General features: G+C 39.3%; 1 protein-coding gene across 3 annotated transcripts in view; it reads left to right on the top strand.

Moving 5' to 3' along the window:
* The first annotated feature begins 527 nt into the window (after positions 1-527).
* PSMB2 (proteasome 20S subunit beta 2) overlaps positions 528-17899 on the top strand; it is a 34411-nt gene continuing 17039 nt past the window's right edge. The window contains exons 1-3 of one of the 3 annotated variants that reach the window (XM_045476687.1): positions 528-746; positions 5856-5978; positions 8355-8425. In XM_045476687.1, coding sequence (XP_045332643.1) covers positions 656-746; positions 5856-5978; positions 8355-8425 — 285 coding nt within the window. In that variant the 5' untranslated portion in view covers positions 528-655. Of the gene's footprint in view, positions 747-4989; positions 5024-5855; positions 5979-8354; positions 8426-17899 lie in introns of those variants that run through there. The other 2 variants (XM_045476688.1, XM_045476689.1) reach the window with 2 other exon arrangements.

Below are 17899 nucleotides of genomic sequence, written 5' to 3'. Positions count from 1 at the left end.
TAATACATGAGCAGTGCAAAACATTCAAACAATACAGATGTGATTAAAATTAAAAGTGAAATTCCTCCCTTCAAGCCGCTGTTGCCAGAAGTAACAATTGCATGTAATTTGAAGTTGGAATATCTGTAAATAGATCTTTGATAATTACTCTTCATGCTTAGAGCTTTAACTCAAGCATATTTTATTTTTGTAAAACACATAAATAGGGCTCTCGTCAAGTTCATTTTTCTGTAACCTGGCTTTCAGAGAAAGGAGTTTCTGGAGATATTTTACCGAGCCAAGGGAAAGAGCCATCGAGGGACGCATGCCATTTCAGCCCCCACACGTGCTCCGAGCTTTACATATAGCGCATGATCTCATTCCCAAGCGAGTTTTAAACTCAGTTTATAAATAAAGAAACTGGACGTTACATAAAGCAAGCAGCCCGTACACCAGATTTGCGTGAGACCCAGGCCAAAAGCGAACGGAGTAAGACGCCCAAAGCCTCGCCCACTTTACAACCTCTCGCGACAATTGGGCGTCATCCGAACGCGCCGGAGGCCCGGGCGGTCGCGCGGTTAGTGTCACGCGAAATCTTCGCTCGGCCGTGCTGTCTCACCGGTGAGGCCGGGAAGCCGGCGAGTCCCACGCTCTGTCCTCTCGGCCTCCCGCCACTATGGAGTACCTCATCGGTATCCAGGGCCCCGACTATGTCCTTGTCGCTTCTGACCAAGTGGCCGCTAGCAGCATTGTCCAGATGAAGGACGGTGAGAAGAAACAGGGGAGGCCCGGCCGGCCTGGGTTTGGGGGCAGTCGGACGGAGTTCGTAGGGGGTTGGGTGAGCACCAGGGAGGACTGGGAGGTGGAATCCCGCGTGCCCTGCTCTGCACTTGCTTAGTTTTTGGAACGAGGAGACGGGCAGACTGGCCTAGGGCCTTGGCATTCGCTCCTCCTAAGGCTCGTAGGTCAGTGCTCTGCTCTGGCCTTCGTTAGATGTTTGCTGGGTGAGTTGCCTGTGGGAATTCAGTTTTTATGTGTTCAAGCACCTGCCGGGCACCAGGGTCCCTAGACCCCCGAATCTTTGATAAAGTTTTCCTGTTGTTGTCGCTACTAATGAGGTTAGTTTCCTGGTGATATAAGGTGAGATCCTGGGGAGACTGAGACTGTGTGTGGGACTAGAAACTTGGCATTTCCCTCCCGCTGCCTGTTTCTTCCCATTTCTCAGCCCTGATCCTCCTTTTCTGGTTTTCCAGGGCACTGGCGGCCAAGTTTTCTTTGTATTTAAGTATTAAGTAGTTAGTGGAGTTCGGGGTTTGGAGCCTTTTGACTTAATTTGCTCTGTGACCTTGTACAAGTTATTTCGCAGTGCCCAGATTTCTTCATCTGTTCAGTCAGGTTAGTAATACCAACCTCACAAGCTTGTTGGGAGAATTGAGTGAAAAAGTTTGGTGCAAATGCTTAGTGCAATGATAAATAGGTAGTAGTGATAATACTAAGTACTTAAGTAATGATTTACATGAATTCATTTAAACTTTTAAGATAGACATTAGTATATCGTCATTTAACAGCTGTTTGTGCTGAGGCCTAGAGGTTAAGAAACTTGCCTAAGGCCACAAGAGGCAGAACCCGGGTTCAAACCAGTGCAGTTTGACTCAGATCTTTTGCCCACAAGTATTGTACTATACTGTCTCCTCATAGTCGGTACTTAATAATTTTTAAGGATTTGGGTTGTTGATCTGTTGAATCTAAGAGTGTCTTTTCATGACCGATCATAGACATGCTACTGTTGAAAGAGTATTATGCTTCGGCTCAGATGGCTTAATGTTTATTTGACAAATAGGTTTTGGGTACCTGTGTTGCCCATTACAGTGCTGGGTGTTGAAGGGATGTGAAGAAGAATAAGATGTGGCCTGTATCTTAAAAGAAGTTACAATTTAATAAGGGACTCAGATGTATGTACAAATAATTCTAGTATAAGCTAGAAAGTTATGCTGTGTATATAAAAATGCAAACTTGTCCTGTAGTGCAGAGGACGAAGAAATTGTTTTTAGGTAGTTCAGAAGAAGAGATTCTTTCAGGTTGTGGAGATTAGGTAAAGCTTTGAAGGCAGGCTATAGTTACTCTTTGGTTTAAGGAAAGAAAAATGATTAAATCGGGAAGTATGTGCCCATCACTGCTTTTAGAGGTGACAGGCTTCTGATTGTCAGGCTGTCACCACTTGGGAGATGGAAAAAACTCTGAGGGACTTTGCGTGAATTCTGTTCTTTTTGAAGAAGAGAGACCTAAAAGTGACTTGTTAGACATCAATGGTATGAATTGGATTATTCCTCAAGTCAGATGACTTTTGAAATTCCATGATCAGTTTATAGAAGTTTTATTTGTAAATCATGCTTTCCAAAAGAGTCAGCTTGTTTTGAGAGTAAATCTGTCCGTTATTTTGAATACTAAGACCTTTGATATACAGGTGATTTTAGCAGGAAGTATTGTCTAGGTAGAACAGTAATGAAGTCAGTACCTTTACAGGTATTCTGTATAATCCTCACAGGTGTCTAAGACATTAAGAAAATAAGAAAATAGGTACTACAAGATGATTTTGTATGATAAAAGAAGGATAGGTAGTCAATATTAGGTTAGTTTTTAATGATTTCAGGAGTGAAGCCTGAGGGTATTCAGAAAAAAGAAAGGTCACTGTGGCATGGAGGAAAGATGAGTTTGAGTTAGTTCTTGAAAAATAGTTGGAAATAATTGCACTTAATTCTAATTTTCCTATAGTCTTTTCTAGGTATAAAATGTTTTATGATAGGAGCTTTGGAATTCTATGAGGACTTTTCCCTATCTTTCATGAAGGAACTTATGTAGAGTAAGCAAGAATGCTGAAAATGAGTAACCTTTTGGGATTTATTTTCTCCAAGTATAAAGTAAGAATGATACTTCCAATCAGTTATTTGTTTTTGTTTTTGTTTTTTTGGTTTGTCACTTTGTGATATTTTGATAGAGAGAAGATGTTTCCCAGAGATTGCTTGCTTATGGAAATGCCCCAAGTCTTCGGCTTGGTTATATGCCACATTTCATGTCTCTTGTCTCCTGGTCTGTATAGAATTACTTTTAAATTACTCAGAGCACTTCAACCCACACAGAGTGCTTTTTCCCCCTGAATTCATAAAGCATGTGTAATCTGAACTACATTGTCTAATACTGAGTATAATAATATTGTGCATGTACAGTTTTCCCTACCTATGAGTTAGGTAGGGGTAAGTGATAGTATAACCATTTTGTACACTTGAAAACTGGGGCCCAAGTTCAGAGTGCTGAGCCCAGATTATAACCAGAGTCTACTGGGGCACCTGGCTGGGTCAGTTGGGGGAGCATGCAACTCTTGATCTCTGGGTCACGAGTCATGAATTCACGCCCCACGTTGGGCATGGAGCCTACTTAAAATAAACAAACAAACAAACAAATAAATAAATCAGTCAGTCAGTCAGTCATGAGTTCAAGCCCCATGTTGGGCATGGAGCCTACTTAAAATCAATCAATCAATCAATCAATCAATCCAAGATTTTAGGTTCTAGTACAGTTGGCTTTTCTCAGTATTGTATACTGATATTCTTCATTTTGTTGTCTCATTTGTTTCATGTATGTGGATCTTGTAAGTTCTTTGTCAAGGATTAGAAATTCCCTAGTGCTACATAGGCTGTTTCCTCAGGGAGCTATTAGCATCTATAACATCTCCTTTTACTGTTCACTGGACACACGATAGATGCTTAAAAAACACTTTTGGCCTTATATTAAATTAAGTTCATTTAAAAATTGAACAGTTTACTGCCCAGAATTTTAGCATTTCTCCTAAATGTGACATTAATTCTTTGTAAGCAAGCTTTTCTCTTTCCAAAATAAGAAACCTTTTTTTCTCATTGTGAAAATAATGCAAACTTATTAATGTTTTCTTATAAAAATGATGCAGGTTTAGTATAGGCATTTTATTTCATTTTTAATTTTAAAAAAAAAAATTTTTTTTTTTCAACGTTTATTTATTTTTGGGACAGAGAGAGACAGAGCATGAACGGGGGAGGGGCAGAGAGAGAGGGAGACACAGAATCGGAAACAGGCTCCAGGCTCTGAGCCATCAGCCCAGAGCCCGACGCGGGGCTCGAACTCACGGACCGCGAGATCGTGACCTGGCTGAAGTCGGACGCTCAACCGACTGCGCCACCCAGGCGCCCCTCATTTTTAATTTTTTTAATATTTATTTATTTTTAAGAGAGAGAGAGAGAGACACAGAGTGTGAGCAGGGGAGGGGCAGAGAGAGACAGGGAGACCCAGAATCTGAAGCAGGCTCCAAGCTGTCAGCACAGAGCCTGACGTGGGGCTCGAACTCACAAACTGAGAGATCATGACCTGAGCCGAAGTTGGACACTTAACCGACTGAGCCACCCAGGCGCCCCAGTATAGGCATTTTAAGAAATGGTAACAAGCACGAAGAAAGAAATAAAAATTGTGCATACTCTTGCCACTGGCAAGAACCTAGATGCCAGTGGCATCTAATACTCTTCTGGTCCTTTTTCTTTGGAAAGGTAATATATCCATATATGTTTGTTTTTTGTTTTTATGACCAAGTTTGCAAACTAACAGTCTTTGAGTCTTCTGTAGCCTATAATAAATGAATAAAAGTGTTTGTGTAGGAGTTTCAAGGCAGTTTGATACTATCTGCAGGTACAGTTTGTGTGATTTTTTTTTTTCAGTCTAAGAAGTCTTACGGTTCTACAACTCAAACATTTGTAAAATAACTTGACTGTAGCATTTTGTTCATTGAATCTTATTAAGGTATTTTGGCATTTCAGAAGCTTTCAAATAGCTTTCAAACCTGACTCCCAGGGAAGATTATTCAGCACTATTTGAAAAATGGAAAGTGAAAGTGAGAGTGGGATAGAGACATTTGGGCCTTTTCTGAAGCTACACGCCGAACATGGGGTTTTCTTCCTCAGGCACTAATTGCTATATGAGTATTTGTTTATCTGTGTAATCTGAATGGATGTGGTTCAACTAGATAAGACTAGACTTTTGGGATTTTTGAGGTTATTTTTAAATAGCTTAGTGTTAAAATATTCATTAGTATTTTTGCTCTCGCAGTCATTTTAATTTTCTCTTTGCTTTGGAAATGGTGTTGATTTACTTTTTAAGGTGATTTATATTCTCAGTTGATTTTTTTTTTTGTTCTTTCTCAAGAGGGCTCCTTAATTTTCACTGTAGCACTGGTTCTTCATCTCTGCTTTTGTGTGTGTATAAACAAAATAACTAACATTTGTATTTGTAGAGACATTGCAGGGCTTTGTAATCGTGAACCTAAAGATAATGGCCATTGGCTTGGTTCCTTCAATTTCTTTGAAGGTTCTGTTTTTTTTGCATTTCAAATGCCTTTAAATGTATTTAACTGTATTTTCAATGGTCGGCCTTCAAATATATTCTTCAACTGAGATTGACCTTAATAAAATACACCAATGGTTTTAACATGGAGAGTGAAAGAGAGTAATTAATATAGTTGCCCATTAAAGTCTTTTAAAAACAGAGCTGCCTGGGTGGCTCAGTCGGTTGCATGTCTGCTCTTGATTTTGGCTCATGATCTTGCAGTTCATGGTCCCGTGTCTGGCTCTGCTTGGGATTCTCTTTCTCCCTCTCTCTGCCCCTCCCCTGCTCACACATACTTTTTCTCTCTATCAAAATAAATAAATAAACTTTAAAAATGTTTAAAGTCTTCTAAAAACAGTGATTAGCAAAATTATTCAGTATAGTGATTGATAAACTATATTTATGGCTTCCTGTGTGATAGCAGTAAATTTCTGATGAGGTAATTTTTAACACTATTTTTTTTCTTTGAGCAGATCATGACAAGATGTTTAAGATGAGTGAAAAAATCTTACTTCTGTGTGTTGGAGAGGCTGGAGACACTGTACAGTTTGCAGAATATATTCAGAAAAATGTGCAACTTTATAAGATGAGAAATGGTGGGTAATACTTGGAATGTAACTTTGGTTGATTTGTCTTTAAATCTGAACTAAAAACAAATACTCTCTACTGGCAATTCTACATATGAGCAGACCAATGTGGCCATGTTTTTATTTGAATCTTCCTACTTTTAAAACCTTAACTAGACTCTCCTTCTGATCCTGAAGATTTTCTGTAAAAATCCTGGAGCAGAAAAGAGAACCATTATAACACTGATACTCGAGGGCCACCTTGGAGATGAACATGGTAGTATCAGTCTTTTTAAGTGTTAGGTATTTCAGAGGATGTTATTTGAGCTAAGGTATGGCTGAACCTGAAAGCTAAAGGACCTCAGTTGAACTTGGTTTTACTATTCTTTTTTTTAATGTGACAAGTTACTTATCCTCTCTGGGCCTTTATTTTCCTCATCTCTAAAATGGGATAATAATAATAATAATAATAATAATAATAATAATAATAATATTAATAATATGTAAAATGCTTGTGAACTTAAAGCTCTGTGTAATTGTGGGAGATTTACTATCAAAAAGAGTTCTGCCTTGCCTTTCTGGTAGATTCGTGTCTAGGAAGATAATTAGGATTTTTGTGAGTTTCCTCTGGGGCTAATGAGCTCTAATCCTTGTTAGAGGATTCCTCAGTAGGATTTCCTCATTAGGCAAAGCATTATTATGAAATAATACTGCCACTAGCCCTATTATCCAGGAAAGTTCATAGTGTCACTAGCAGGAAAGACCTTCAGTTACTTTACAGTTTAATACACTTAGACACAGCACTGGTATAATATGGAGCTGTGAAAGAACTTAATTTGAATATCATTGTATAAAATGGCTGCATATGACCCAATTATGTAGTTTTTTAGGTAGTAAATTTAGCATCATACATTCAGTTCCATGAATATTTTTGAGGGCCTCCTCTGTCTTAAGCACTCTGGCTAGTACCACAGAGAATTCAAAGATGAAAAAGGAACCTGAAGCACATGGCACTTAGGTTTAGGCAAGTTGAGAGTATTTCAAGAATTTTTTTTTTCTAGTGGCTCTACTTTCTGCCTACATGGCAGGCGAGGGAAGCCAATAATGTCTCTCAAGTATGGTAGCTGCAGCAATATTTCATGATTGGAGGGGGAGGAAGAGTAAACCAGTTGAGAGAGTTGCTTGTTACATGGGTTTTGGAGTTGAAAATCAGTGCAGAAAACAAAAGTCGTGTATGGTTAAAATTGCCTTTAAAATCTTAAATTACCTGTCAGATGCAGTTTTGTGTATATAACCCTGCACAGTAATTCTTAATGCATATTAAAGTTTGAGAACTGAGATAAAATAAGGCAAAGGAAGAAAAATCTATATATAAATAGGAATCAGACCTTTCTGCCTTTAAAATAACTGTAAAATCCTGGTGTTTAGGGGATTAGGTGGAGAATTGCAAAGTATTCCTGCTTGTTCAGAGTTGCTCCCCTTATAATTTAATAGGTACTGATAGGCTTGTTGTGAGCATGAAATTCAATAACATATGAAAGCACGTAGCATAGATCTTGAAACATAATTGCTGTTCAATAAATATTTGTTAGAATTTTAATCTAAATCTTACCTGCTATAACACTGGTGTTTGAATTGTTGTAGGGAATAATTTAACCACATGCTGTCTGTCTTTCCAAACTGGCATTTCCTGCGTGGGGCTGCTCAGTTTTGGGTCATTCTTGGGTTTTGGCACTAGTCCCTTTTTACTGGGGGGTTAAGTTCCAAAGTGAGTGCATTATTAAACACATACCTGATGGCATTTCTCTGGGCTGTAGTTTTGTTGTCATTACGACTTCCTTTTTAGAGGTTTTATGCTTGAGATACTCTGTTTTTTAAAAATGTTGTAGATAGTGATGGAAATGTGTTTTTCTGTGGCCTGTACTTTTGAAAATCATTTAATAAAGTTACTTATTTTTTTTAAAAGAAAATCTTATGAAATATGACTGAGGCAGTCCTAACTTCCAGCCTCTCTTTTCCCAATATCCTTTTTAAATAAACTTTAAAAATCAGCATCTTGAGACCTCGTTCTTTTCTTTCCTAATACTTGTGTATTTGTACCCCTCTCTATAGAGGAAACCACAGTCTATTGATGAATGATCAGCTTAAGCAAGGCTGTGCATTTGATCTCACCATAGAATAGTTGCCTTGGTTCTGTGTTGTGGCCAGGAATCACTGTCAGTACTAAGCAGCTATTTCACAACTGTTGTGTGGGGAAACGGACAAGAAGTAGGATTATACTCTTCGTTCTGTGTACTTTATGTACTCTGGGTGTACAGAGGGTGGAAGGATGTAAGAACAGGAGTAGTGGGATGATTGGGGGTGCTGTTATTTCTTCTGCTTATGACTGTTTATCTCTTGGACCAGGTTATGAATTGTCTCCCACAGCAGCAGCTAATTTCACACGCCGAAACCTGGCTGACTGTCTTCGGAGTCGGGTAAGCAGTATAGCAAGTAGCCTTACGTGAGAGCAGAAAAATCTTCTGTGCTTCTTCTATATTCCTATTATATAGTAGTAATTTTGCCCTTTTTTGGACCTCCTGAGCCCTTCTCATTATTGGTACTTATTCACTCTTCAGGCTGTTTGGATTTGTTTTCTTTTTCTGCATATTCGCTAATTAAAGCCTGAGGGGAAAATACATTCACAGAGAGTTTGGATGGGTCACACCAACATGAAGGCCTGAGATAGCCTTTAAAAATTTTCGTCAGTGTTTTCATAGCAAACCATGATTCTTAATTCCTACAGCTAAAAGTTCTTACATGGTAGTGGAGGTGAGATCTTGAAAATAACAATGCACATTTCACCTTGAGATTATCTGTCTTTCTGTGATTATTCTTGCCATAGCACACAGAATTATTCATCTTCACTTACTTTGGCCTTGTTGCTATCTTAGAGCTGTTTTGGTTCTAGCAACAGCATGTTAAAAGATGGCAACATTAAGTTAAGGATTGAATGTATTAAAGATTGTGTAGGATGTGCCAAGAAAGTTCATGTGATTGCTAAAGGTGTGTATTATTCCCTTCCCACGGGGACTAAGTAAATGGAGACTTATCATGTGACCTTACCCCCTGTGCCTGTGTACTCATCTATGAAATCGAGATAACTTCCTAACCCCACAGGAGTGCTAGGAAAATGAATGCTTGTAAATCATAATATTTAACATTCATATGACTTTTGCCTGAAGCATTTTGCTTAATAATTTAATCTACTCACTATTCCACTGAGATACATAGTAGTTAATTCTCTGTCACTGATACAGAATGAATGGCATAAAGTGGCAAAGGGACTAGTTACAGGTCACCCAGCAGGTCAGCAGAGCTACGCTAATGGTGCCATAATTACTTGACTGTTCTGCCTTACATCAGCTCCTTGGTTTTTTGGTAGTGTTTCTAGAACATCAGCACTATTCATGTTTTTATTATGGTTTTAGTTTCATCGGCACTTGCTTAAGCTGAGTTATGACAGGAGTCTAAAGAATACAGGTGTTATTTTTTTTTTTTTAAGTTACTTATTACAGGTCTTTAAAGGAGTTTATTTTCTAGTGCCTAATAACCCTGGATTGAGAACTTCTTAATAAATAGAGCCTCTTTTTCTCAGTGTTACCTTTGGCCTAGGGCCTTGTGCAATATAAGGATTGTGAGATTTGAAGAGAAGCTAGAGATACGATGGTGGGAAGGAGACAAATTTACCTACATTGTTTTGATCGGGGTAAAAGGTCATTGGCCTTTTCTTGCTCACTGCTCTGTGAGAGAGGAAAATGGGTCAGATACGAGCTTTCCCGCCACTCAGAAATTCCTGTGGTATATGGTAATACCACAGCATACTGTGGCTTGCTGTGTGAAATATTCCTGTTACTTGTCAGGCAGAACTGGGATAAGAATTCCAGCTTTGGGCACAATAAATACTTTGTCATAAGTATAGCAGACATTAAGTAAATTAAGCTCCTTTTAGAACTGAGATAAGAGTGGCAGTGCGCTTCGTGCAAATGCATTGGATCTGGTTAATCTCCTAGCAGACACATTTGATATCTTAACAAATAAATATCCCTTGTAGACAGTGGTATAGGGCTCTAGTAAGTATTGACAGACCCTGCCTGTGGTTCTGAGTCCAGTCTCTGCTCGCCACACTTCTATCAAGTTAGATTGTTCCAAAATACAAGTTTATGTTTTAGTCATTTTATTCTGGGGAGAAAGATGATACTTTTTTTAGTCTTCCTAATAAGTGCAAAGTCACTAGATTTAGTACATGTGTACACTCACACATGAGACTTATTTTGGGTCAGCCAGTTACCATGTGTATAACTTTGTGTCTGTAGCTCAGATTGTTTGATTTCTAAGTTGCTCCGTGTGTGTGTGTGTGTGTGTGTGTGTGTGTGTGTGTGTGTGTGTGTGTGTCTGGGGGTGGTATTTGGTTGGGAGGACATTTATTTATTGCAGAGTACATAATGAATTTTAAATTAACTTGTTCTTCAAGATGCAGGCAGGTTTAGCATTGTGGTTAAGCACCATCTCTGGAATTAGACTGCTTCAGTTTAAATCTGTGCTCACTGACTTACTACTAGCTGTGTCTTTGGACAGATTCTAAGCTTAATTTCTCTGTTTACAGATAATAGCACCTACTTCACAGAATTATTATAAAGATTAAATGAAGTAATCATGCAAAGCTGTTAGCACAGTGTGTGGCGCGTATGACTAATAAATCACTTGTTTCTATGCTGCTATTGCTGCTTGGTTGAAGAAGCAATTTAATAGGTATAAGTTTCTTATGAGATTCTTTGTTGTGCTTTTTTAGTTGAACTGATTTGCTGGTAAAGAGGAGGATATAAAAAATTATTGATATGGATAGGAAAAATAGCAATAAACCAACATTGATCATTTAATATGTGCAGGGCTTTGGTCTAGATCAACACAGTCCAGTTTGGTAGCCACTAGTCATATATGGCAATTACAATTATAAATAATTAAATAAAATTTAAAATTTAGTTCCTAGGTGAGAGTTTCTTGGACTTTGAATGAGAAATAAACTTTTGTTTCTATAAAAAGAATTTGGTTCCTCAGTCACAGTCGCCACTTTTCAAGTGCTCAATAGCCACATGTGGCTAGTGGCTACCATATTGGACATTGCCAATATAGAACATGTGCGTCATCATAGGAGGTTCTCTTGGACAGCGCTATTCTAGATATATACGTGACCTTATTTAATGCTTACTATGACACCATAAAGATGAATGTTATCCCCATTTTACTTACAAGGCTATTAAGACTGGTTAATAAAGAGTTTAAAGAGTCCGTTATGTGTCCAGGTATACCAAAGACACATATGTAGCCTGTAAAAGGCTGAGGTAAGATTCTAACTCCAAATACCATGCTCTTTCATACTGTCTCCCTTATTAGTTACTGCACTAGCATATAAGTATGTTTGTGCATTTGGGGAAGCATAAAATTTCCAGTTCTATTAAATGTGTCAAGATCTCTGTATAGGATTATATAGATAACGTATAAATATGTGCCCATTGTAGGTGTTCAGTAAGTATTTGCTGAATAAATGTCATCCAGTTGATCCACAGATACCACTGAAAATATTATTATACATTTATATACTGGGAGGGAATTGCATTAAAATATTTTTCATGAGGAGCGCCTGGGTAGTTCAGTTGATTAAGTGTCTGACTCTTGATTTCAGCTCAGGTCATGATCTCACACTTTGAGATCAAGCCCCATGTCAGGCTCTGTGCTGACCATGCAAATGCTGCCTAGGATTTTCTCTCCTTCTCTTTCTGCCCTTCCCCCTTCTCTCTCTCTCTCTCTCTCTCTCTCTCTCAAAAATAAATAATAAACTTTAAAAAATATTTTTATTGAATGGATATTACTTCACCATGTAAGAATTAAAGATGAGGTTAGCAGGAAAAGATGGAAAAAAAAAAAAAAAACTCCACACAGATGGGGAGAGGGGAATCTAGAGGATTCATTCTAGCTTTTTATTTAAATACATGTGTACATTTAAGTTGCTCTCCTCCATATACACCAGGGAGCAGGAAAAAGGCTTATTAGGCTTTTTGCTATGGGTTTGACTCCCCACTTTCAAATACTTGAGAGGCTTCTTTGAGCATAGGTTTTGGAATCACAGAGTTCTGATGTGTTCTCTGGTATGTACTAGTTTGTGTGATCTTGACTAAGTCCCTTATGTTTGCTGAGTCTCACTTTCATCTGTTTAGAAGGAAGGAACAATCAAATGTGGCAGATTACAAGAACTGAGACTTCGCCATTAGTTTAATAAAATATATTTTGAATGAGTGAATGATATCTTCTGGAAAATAGTATTTAATAACTGACATCTTCATTAAGAAAATGCTATTTGGAGGGGTGCCTGGGTAGTTCGGTTGGTTAAGCATCCGACTTCAGCTCAGGTCATGATCTCACGGTGTGTGAGTTCGAGCCCCGCATTGGGCTCTGTGCTGATAGCTCAGAGCCTGGAGTCTGCTTCAGATTCTGCGTCTCCCTCTTTCTCTCTATAACACTCTCTCTCTGTATGTGTCTCTCTCTCAAAAATAACATAAACATTGGGGCGCCTGGGTGGCTCAGTCGGTTAAGCGTCCGACTTCGGCTCAGGTCACGATCTCACTGTTCGTGAGTTCGAGCCCCGCATCGGGCTCTGTGCTGACTGCTCAGAGCCTGGAGCCTGTTTCGGATTCTGTGTCTCCCTCTCTCTCTGACCCTCCCCTGTTCATGCTCTGTCTCTCCCTGTCTCATAAATAAAACGTTAAAAAAAAAAATTTTTTTTTTAATTAAAAAAAAAATAACATAAACATTAAAAAATAAAAGAAAATGCTATTTGGATTTTAATGGGATTATTTTGGAAATTTTGTAGTGACTTTTAGGCATAGTTTGCACAATGCTTATTTAAATTCTCCTTATGATTTGATTAATGGGCTATAGAAGGGAGAGTGATAAGTAATGGGGCTATTTCTTGCTTGAAATGGCACATTTGGTGTAGTCTATTTGAATGCCCTAAAATTATTTGTTATTATCCACCCTGATCTCCATTTTACATATGGGGAGGCCTAGGTATGAACCAGCCAAATCTGATATCCTTGGGGAATGTGGAGTTTCATGGCAAGGTTTAGAGTAGAATGCTGCCCTCCATGGTATGTAGTCTTCAGGGCTTTACTACTGCTACTCACTGGCCAAAGTGTTTTCATAGAACCTTTCTGCCAAGTACTTGGTGAGCTTTTGGTAATTTATTTTTTTATAGGACTATACACCTAAAAAATGGAAATAATGAGTTGGGAAAATATCAGCCAGCCTGGTGTAGTGGTTTTCAAACTATTTCATGAAGTTGCCTTAGAAAAGTCACAAAGAAGAGCAGTATAGTGAAATGTTAGCTGTGTTTCATATAGGTCAACGTAACTTTTATCTATTTTTTATATTGGGATTCCATGTACAATTTTATTTGAAAACAAACAAACAAAAAGGTTTCGCTGTCCTCTTCCCACCAAAGTTTGAAAACCCGTGGTATAACTGAAAGAGCCCTGCCTCAGGAGGTTTAGCACTAGCTCTCTTGTGAGCTAGTTAAAATACCTTGGGAGAAAGAGGGAATTTGGATAATTTTGTATGGTTTCTTCTAGCCCCCAAATAGTGTAATTTAAAGATCTAATGTCAAGACCATAAGCAGACTTGAATTTATCTTTTCAGGGAAAGGTAAAGAGTATGTAGGAAAGAATTTCAGATATTAGTCATTTCTTTTTTTTTTTTTTTAATTTTTTTTTTTCAACGTTTATTTATTTTTGGGACAGAGAGAGACAGAGCATGAACAGGGGAGGGACAGAGAGAGAGGGAGACACAGAATCGGAAACAGGCTCCAGGCTCTGAGCCATCAGCCCAGAGCCCGACGCGGGGCTCGAACTCCCGGACCGCGAGATCGTGACCTGGCTGAAGTCGGACACTTAACCGACTGCGCCACCCAGGCGCCCCAGATATTAGTCATTTCTAAAAGTGACCGTGACTTGTCCCAGTACTTGGCCTCAATTTGAGTGTGTTTAGTCTGCTTTATAGTAGGCACGTATAGTGTGGTCTTGTCCTAGAAGAATCCTGTTGCTTTGAGCCTCTGTCTGACCACTAGAGTTATTGTCATCTTGCCTTTGGTGGCTGGCACAAAGATGTCATGTGTTTATTGGTATCAGTGAGGTCATGTGACCTGGAGAGCAGATGGCCTTGGTGAAACCTTGACTTTACAGGTCTTGTCCTGTAACACAACCAACCATTTGCTGCATATGATTAAAATGTCACTAACAAGGGTAATTTCGCATGCTTTTTGGCGAATGTGGTTAGCAGGATGTAACATGACACAGCACTACCTTCTTCCTCCAAGTGCCATCTCCCTGGAGGCCTTGCCTCCTCTGCTCACCCCCGTCTCACCATGCCCAGACTTGCCTTCCAGCTCACCTGCTCCAGATGGGCGGCACAGTGGGAGGACACTGGCAAAGGCAGATGTGTTTATTTTCCGGAGACAAAATGTTTTACTGCTGCAGATGGCAGTGCCTTCAAGCAAATGGCAGCCTTTGACACCGCTGCCACACAGCCTGGGCATCTTGACAGACAGAGCTGGCTTACTTTTGGTGAGGGGGAAACTGAAAAAAAAAAAATCAAGATGTTCATCATGAAACTCATGGAATTTCGGTGCAAGCAGCCGTTCTTTTAGACCTGGAGAACAGTTCTTTCCCACCAGACCTCAGTCAGCTAGGCAGTTAACTGGATTTTCAAGATGAGCTGAGCCAAGAGTTATAGGTCTGTTAGTTATTTTGTTTCCTAGGCTGAATAGGACATACAGAAAAACTGAAAACATATGGCTACATTTAGATGGATATTCAGTGGTACTACAAAATACATGTGCATCCCAGCTCACATCTCAGAGGAGTCTCTTAGGATTGGGCGTGGCTCATGTCTGCCCCATTTGAGATGCCACTGTTCTATTTTTAGTGGTCATATTGATTATCTAAAGGCCCAGGGACAGATACTTGAAGTTGAGATGCCTTAATTAATATGACATATATTTTGTGCATATAGTGTTTTTCTACCAAGAAGAATAAGAGTTCTGACAGCTGCACTTTGAAGCAGTTTGCTTACAGTCATTAGGGCTTGACTAAAGTCCATGAGGAAGACAAAGACTTGGATGTTGAATCATTAAACTTACTCATCTTCTAAGAAAAAATGGCTTGAGAATAGCCTTTTTCGAAAATTACTGGCTTTATCAGGAATCCTTCCCACCCCTCCTACCCCCTTTTTTAATATGTGCTGTTTTTCCCAGCCCTAGTGCTGATAGAGTTAGGAGTTTGCAGGTGTAAAGTCCTCCCCTCTCCCCCTTCCCATCTCTCTCCAGGGGGTTGTAATGTGAGAAGGTGTTGCTTTCTCACTCAGAGAGCATATATGTGCTACCCTGTTGGATGCCTGCTGTGAGCAGAGAGAACCCCTGTTCTGGTTGAATGGAATGAGTTTATTGGGTGGCTGGGATTGTGCAACCCCATAATGCCAATTTTTCACTTAGAGCATCTTTCCTACCCACAATGGGGTTGATGGTAACTGGTCTAAATTCATACTGTTTTGAAACTTATGTCCTGAAAATTATGTGGTTTCCTATTAAGGTTTGGTGTAAGCCAGGAGCAGCAAAGTACTGTGTCTGCTTAGTAAAAACATGCTTTTACTTTGAAAATGTTTACCATTAGAAGTGCGGGTTTACCCTGCCTTTTAGGATTGTTTTAAACCAGTGCCCTGACCTGTGTGAGCATTCCCTCACACTCACAGATACAAATACACATACACTCTGACATCTTGATGCCTCTTTTATTCCCGCCCCACACACAGCCCCTAATGTCTTTATTTTAACTTATTTTTTTAATTTTAATTCCAGTATAGTTAACATACAGTGTTATATTAGTTTCAAGTGTACAATATAGTGATTCAACTTGATGCCTCTTTTTTGCCCTGGCCCACGATCATTCAGGGATATTAATTCAGGGGCTGATCCCAAAAACTCTGTGAGGTTTTCCTGTACTCTCCCCAATAACAGTCATCTAAAATGAAGGAGAGTGGGAAGGAAGTCTTTGAAGGGAGGAGTTGACTGTTCTGTTTCTCGACCTGGGAGCTAGTTACACATGTATTCATTTTATTCATTAAGCTGTATGTGTATATTTTGTGTACCTTTATATGTATGTGTTATTTTACCAAAAAAAGCTTAAGGAAATAAGAAGGGTAAAAGGGCAAGAAAGTATAACACATTTTTTTAAAAGTTGAAGAGAGTAAGTTCAGATTTATCATTGCTTTTGAGTGGGGACAGCAGAGTAAATAGGATTAATTAGATTGAAAAGAAGAAAGGAAGGGAGAGGAAATAATCTCTGAATCTTTATAAAGTAACTTGCCAAAACTCTATGCTGCCTTTTTGATGCCTCCTAAAGTGTGCATTCTGTAGCTGAGAAGTTCCATAAGTGCTGATAGTCATTCAGCACATCTGCAGCCTGCATTGTCCTTGGGGCCAGGGAAACGGACGCAAAGCTCAGTGTGTGCCTTTAGATGGAGAACTTGCACTGCAGGGTGACAAGTGCCACAGTCGCCATACAGATAGATAGGTGCTCTGGGAACAGAACCTAACCCGAGCCTGAAAGGACTGGCTGTCATTAAAGGCAAAGGTGAGGGGCGCCTGGGTGGCGCAGTCGGTTAAGCGTCCGACTTCAGCCAGGTCACGATCTCGCGGTCCGGGAGTTCGAGCCCCGCGTCGGGCTCTGGGCTGATGGCTCGGAGCCTGGAGCCTGTTTCCGATTCTGTGTCTCCCTCTCTCTCTGCCCCTCCCCCGTTCATACTCTGTCTCTCTCTGTCCCAAAAATAAATAAACATTGAAAAAAAAAATTTTTTTTTTAAATAAAGGCAAAGGTGAAGCCAAAAGGAAAACCAGAAGCACAAACCAAAAGACAAGTGTGAGAGAATGTGTTAAGTCAGACAGGGGTTTTCTAATGATTTTTAGACTCTGAGCCTCCTACTCCTAATTTTTTACCTGTTTTAACTAGTGGAATACTATATACAAATTAGGGCTCTATTGATTGAAAAGATATATAAATAAATACCTTTATATAGTTTTTACTACATATGTACATATATTACAAAATCTGTAATCTAAATAGTTTGTTAAATATGGCTGAGGTTTTTAGGGAATGGTAAAAGATTGAAACCAGAGAGTCCCTGTTATGAAGATTTTGATGAAAAAGCTTTATGCTAAAAGCACTGGGGCTCTCTGGAAGCTTGTTGGCTAAGAGAGGGTTAGCACAAACAGACGAGATTTGGTTAAACCATTGGCTCCTGTTTGCGGAAAGAAGAGAGAAGCAGGGAGACCAGTGAGGATCTTCATGTCAGTTGAAGAGATAAGAGTAACTTATGTTGAACCTAGACTGTTCTAATAGAAGGGCTCTGAAACACCGTTTTCCCCAGGATTTCCTTAGTGTTCTGTATCTGGTTGCTGTGGACATCCAGAAACATACACAGTCATATATAGTCCTAAATAGTCTTTTCCAACGGATTGGTTTATTAACTCAGGAAGGTGAATCACCTATGATGTTCAACATTCATAGATATTCATGGGCATGCTTAGCATGTCCACCTTAATATTTGCCTAGTAGTATACAAAGCCTGGCTTCTGCACTTAAATTTTTGAGAACTGACTTAAAGGTATATGGAATCTTCAGTTTTCCCTGGGAACTGCCAGCTCATGAAAAACAGTTCAAGTGGCCTTGTTGCAGATGTGGTGGCGTTGGTTTTCCCATTGCACAATCAGCAATTTTATTTTGATGTTATTTGGGAGAAAGCAGTATTTTTGATTAGCAAGTAAAATTAATGTAGAAAACAAATAGTGTGTTAACTAGTTGGTATAA

The sequence above is a fragment of the Leopardus geoffroyi genome, chromosome C1, assembly GCF_018350155.1.
Source record: "Leopardus geoffroyi isolate Oge1 chromosome C1, O.geoffroyi_Oge1_pat1.0, whole genome shotgun sequence".
NCBI lineage: Eukaryota > Metazoa > Chordata > Mammalia > Carnivora > Felidae > Leopardus > Leopardus geoffroyi.
The sequence above is the reverse complement of the archived record's forward strand: the minus strand, read 5'-3'. Positions and strand labels throughout refer to the sequence as shown.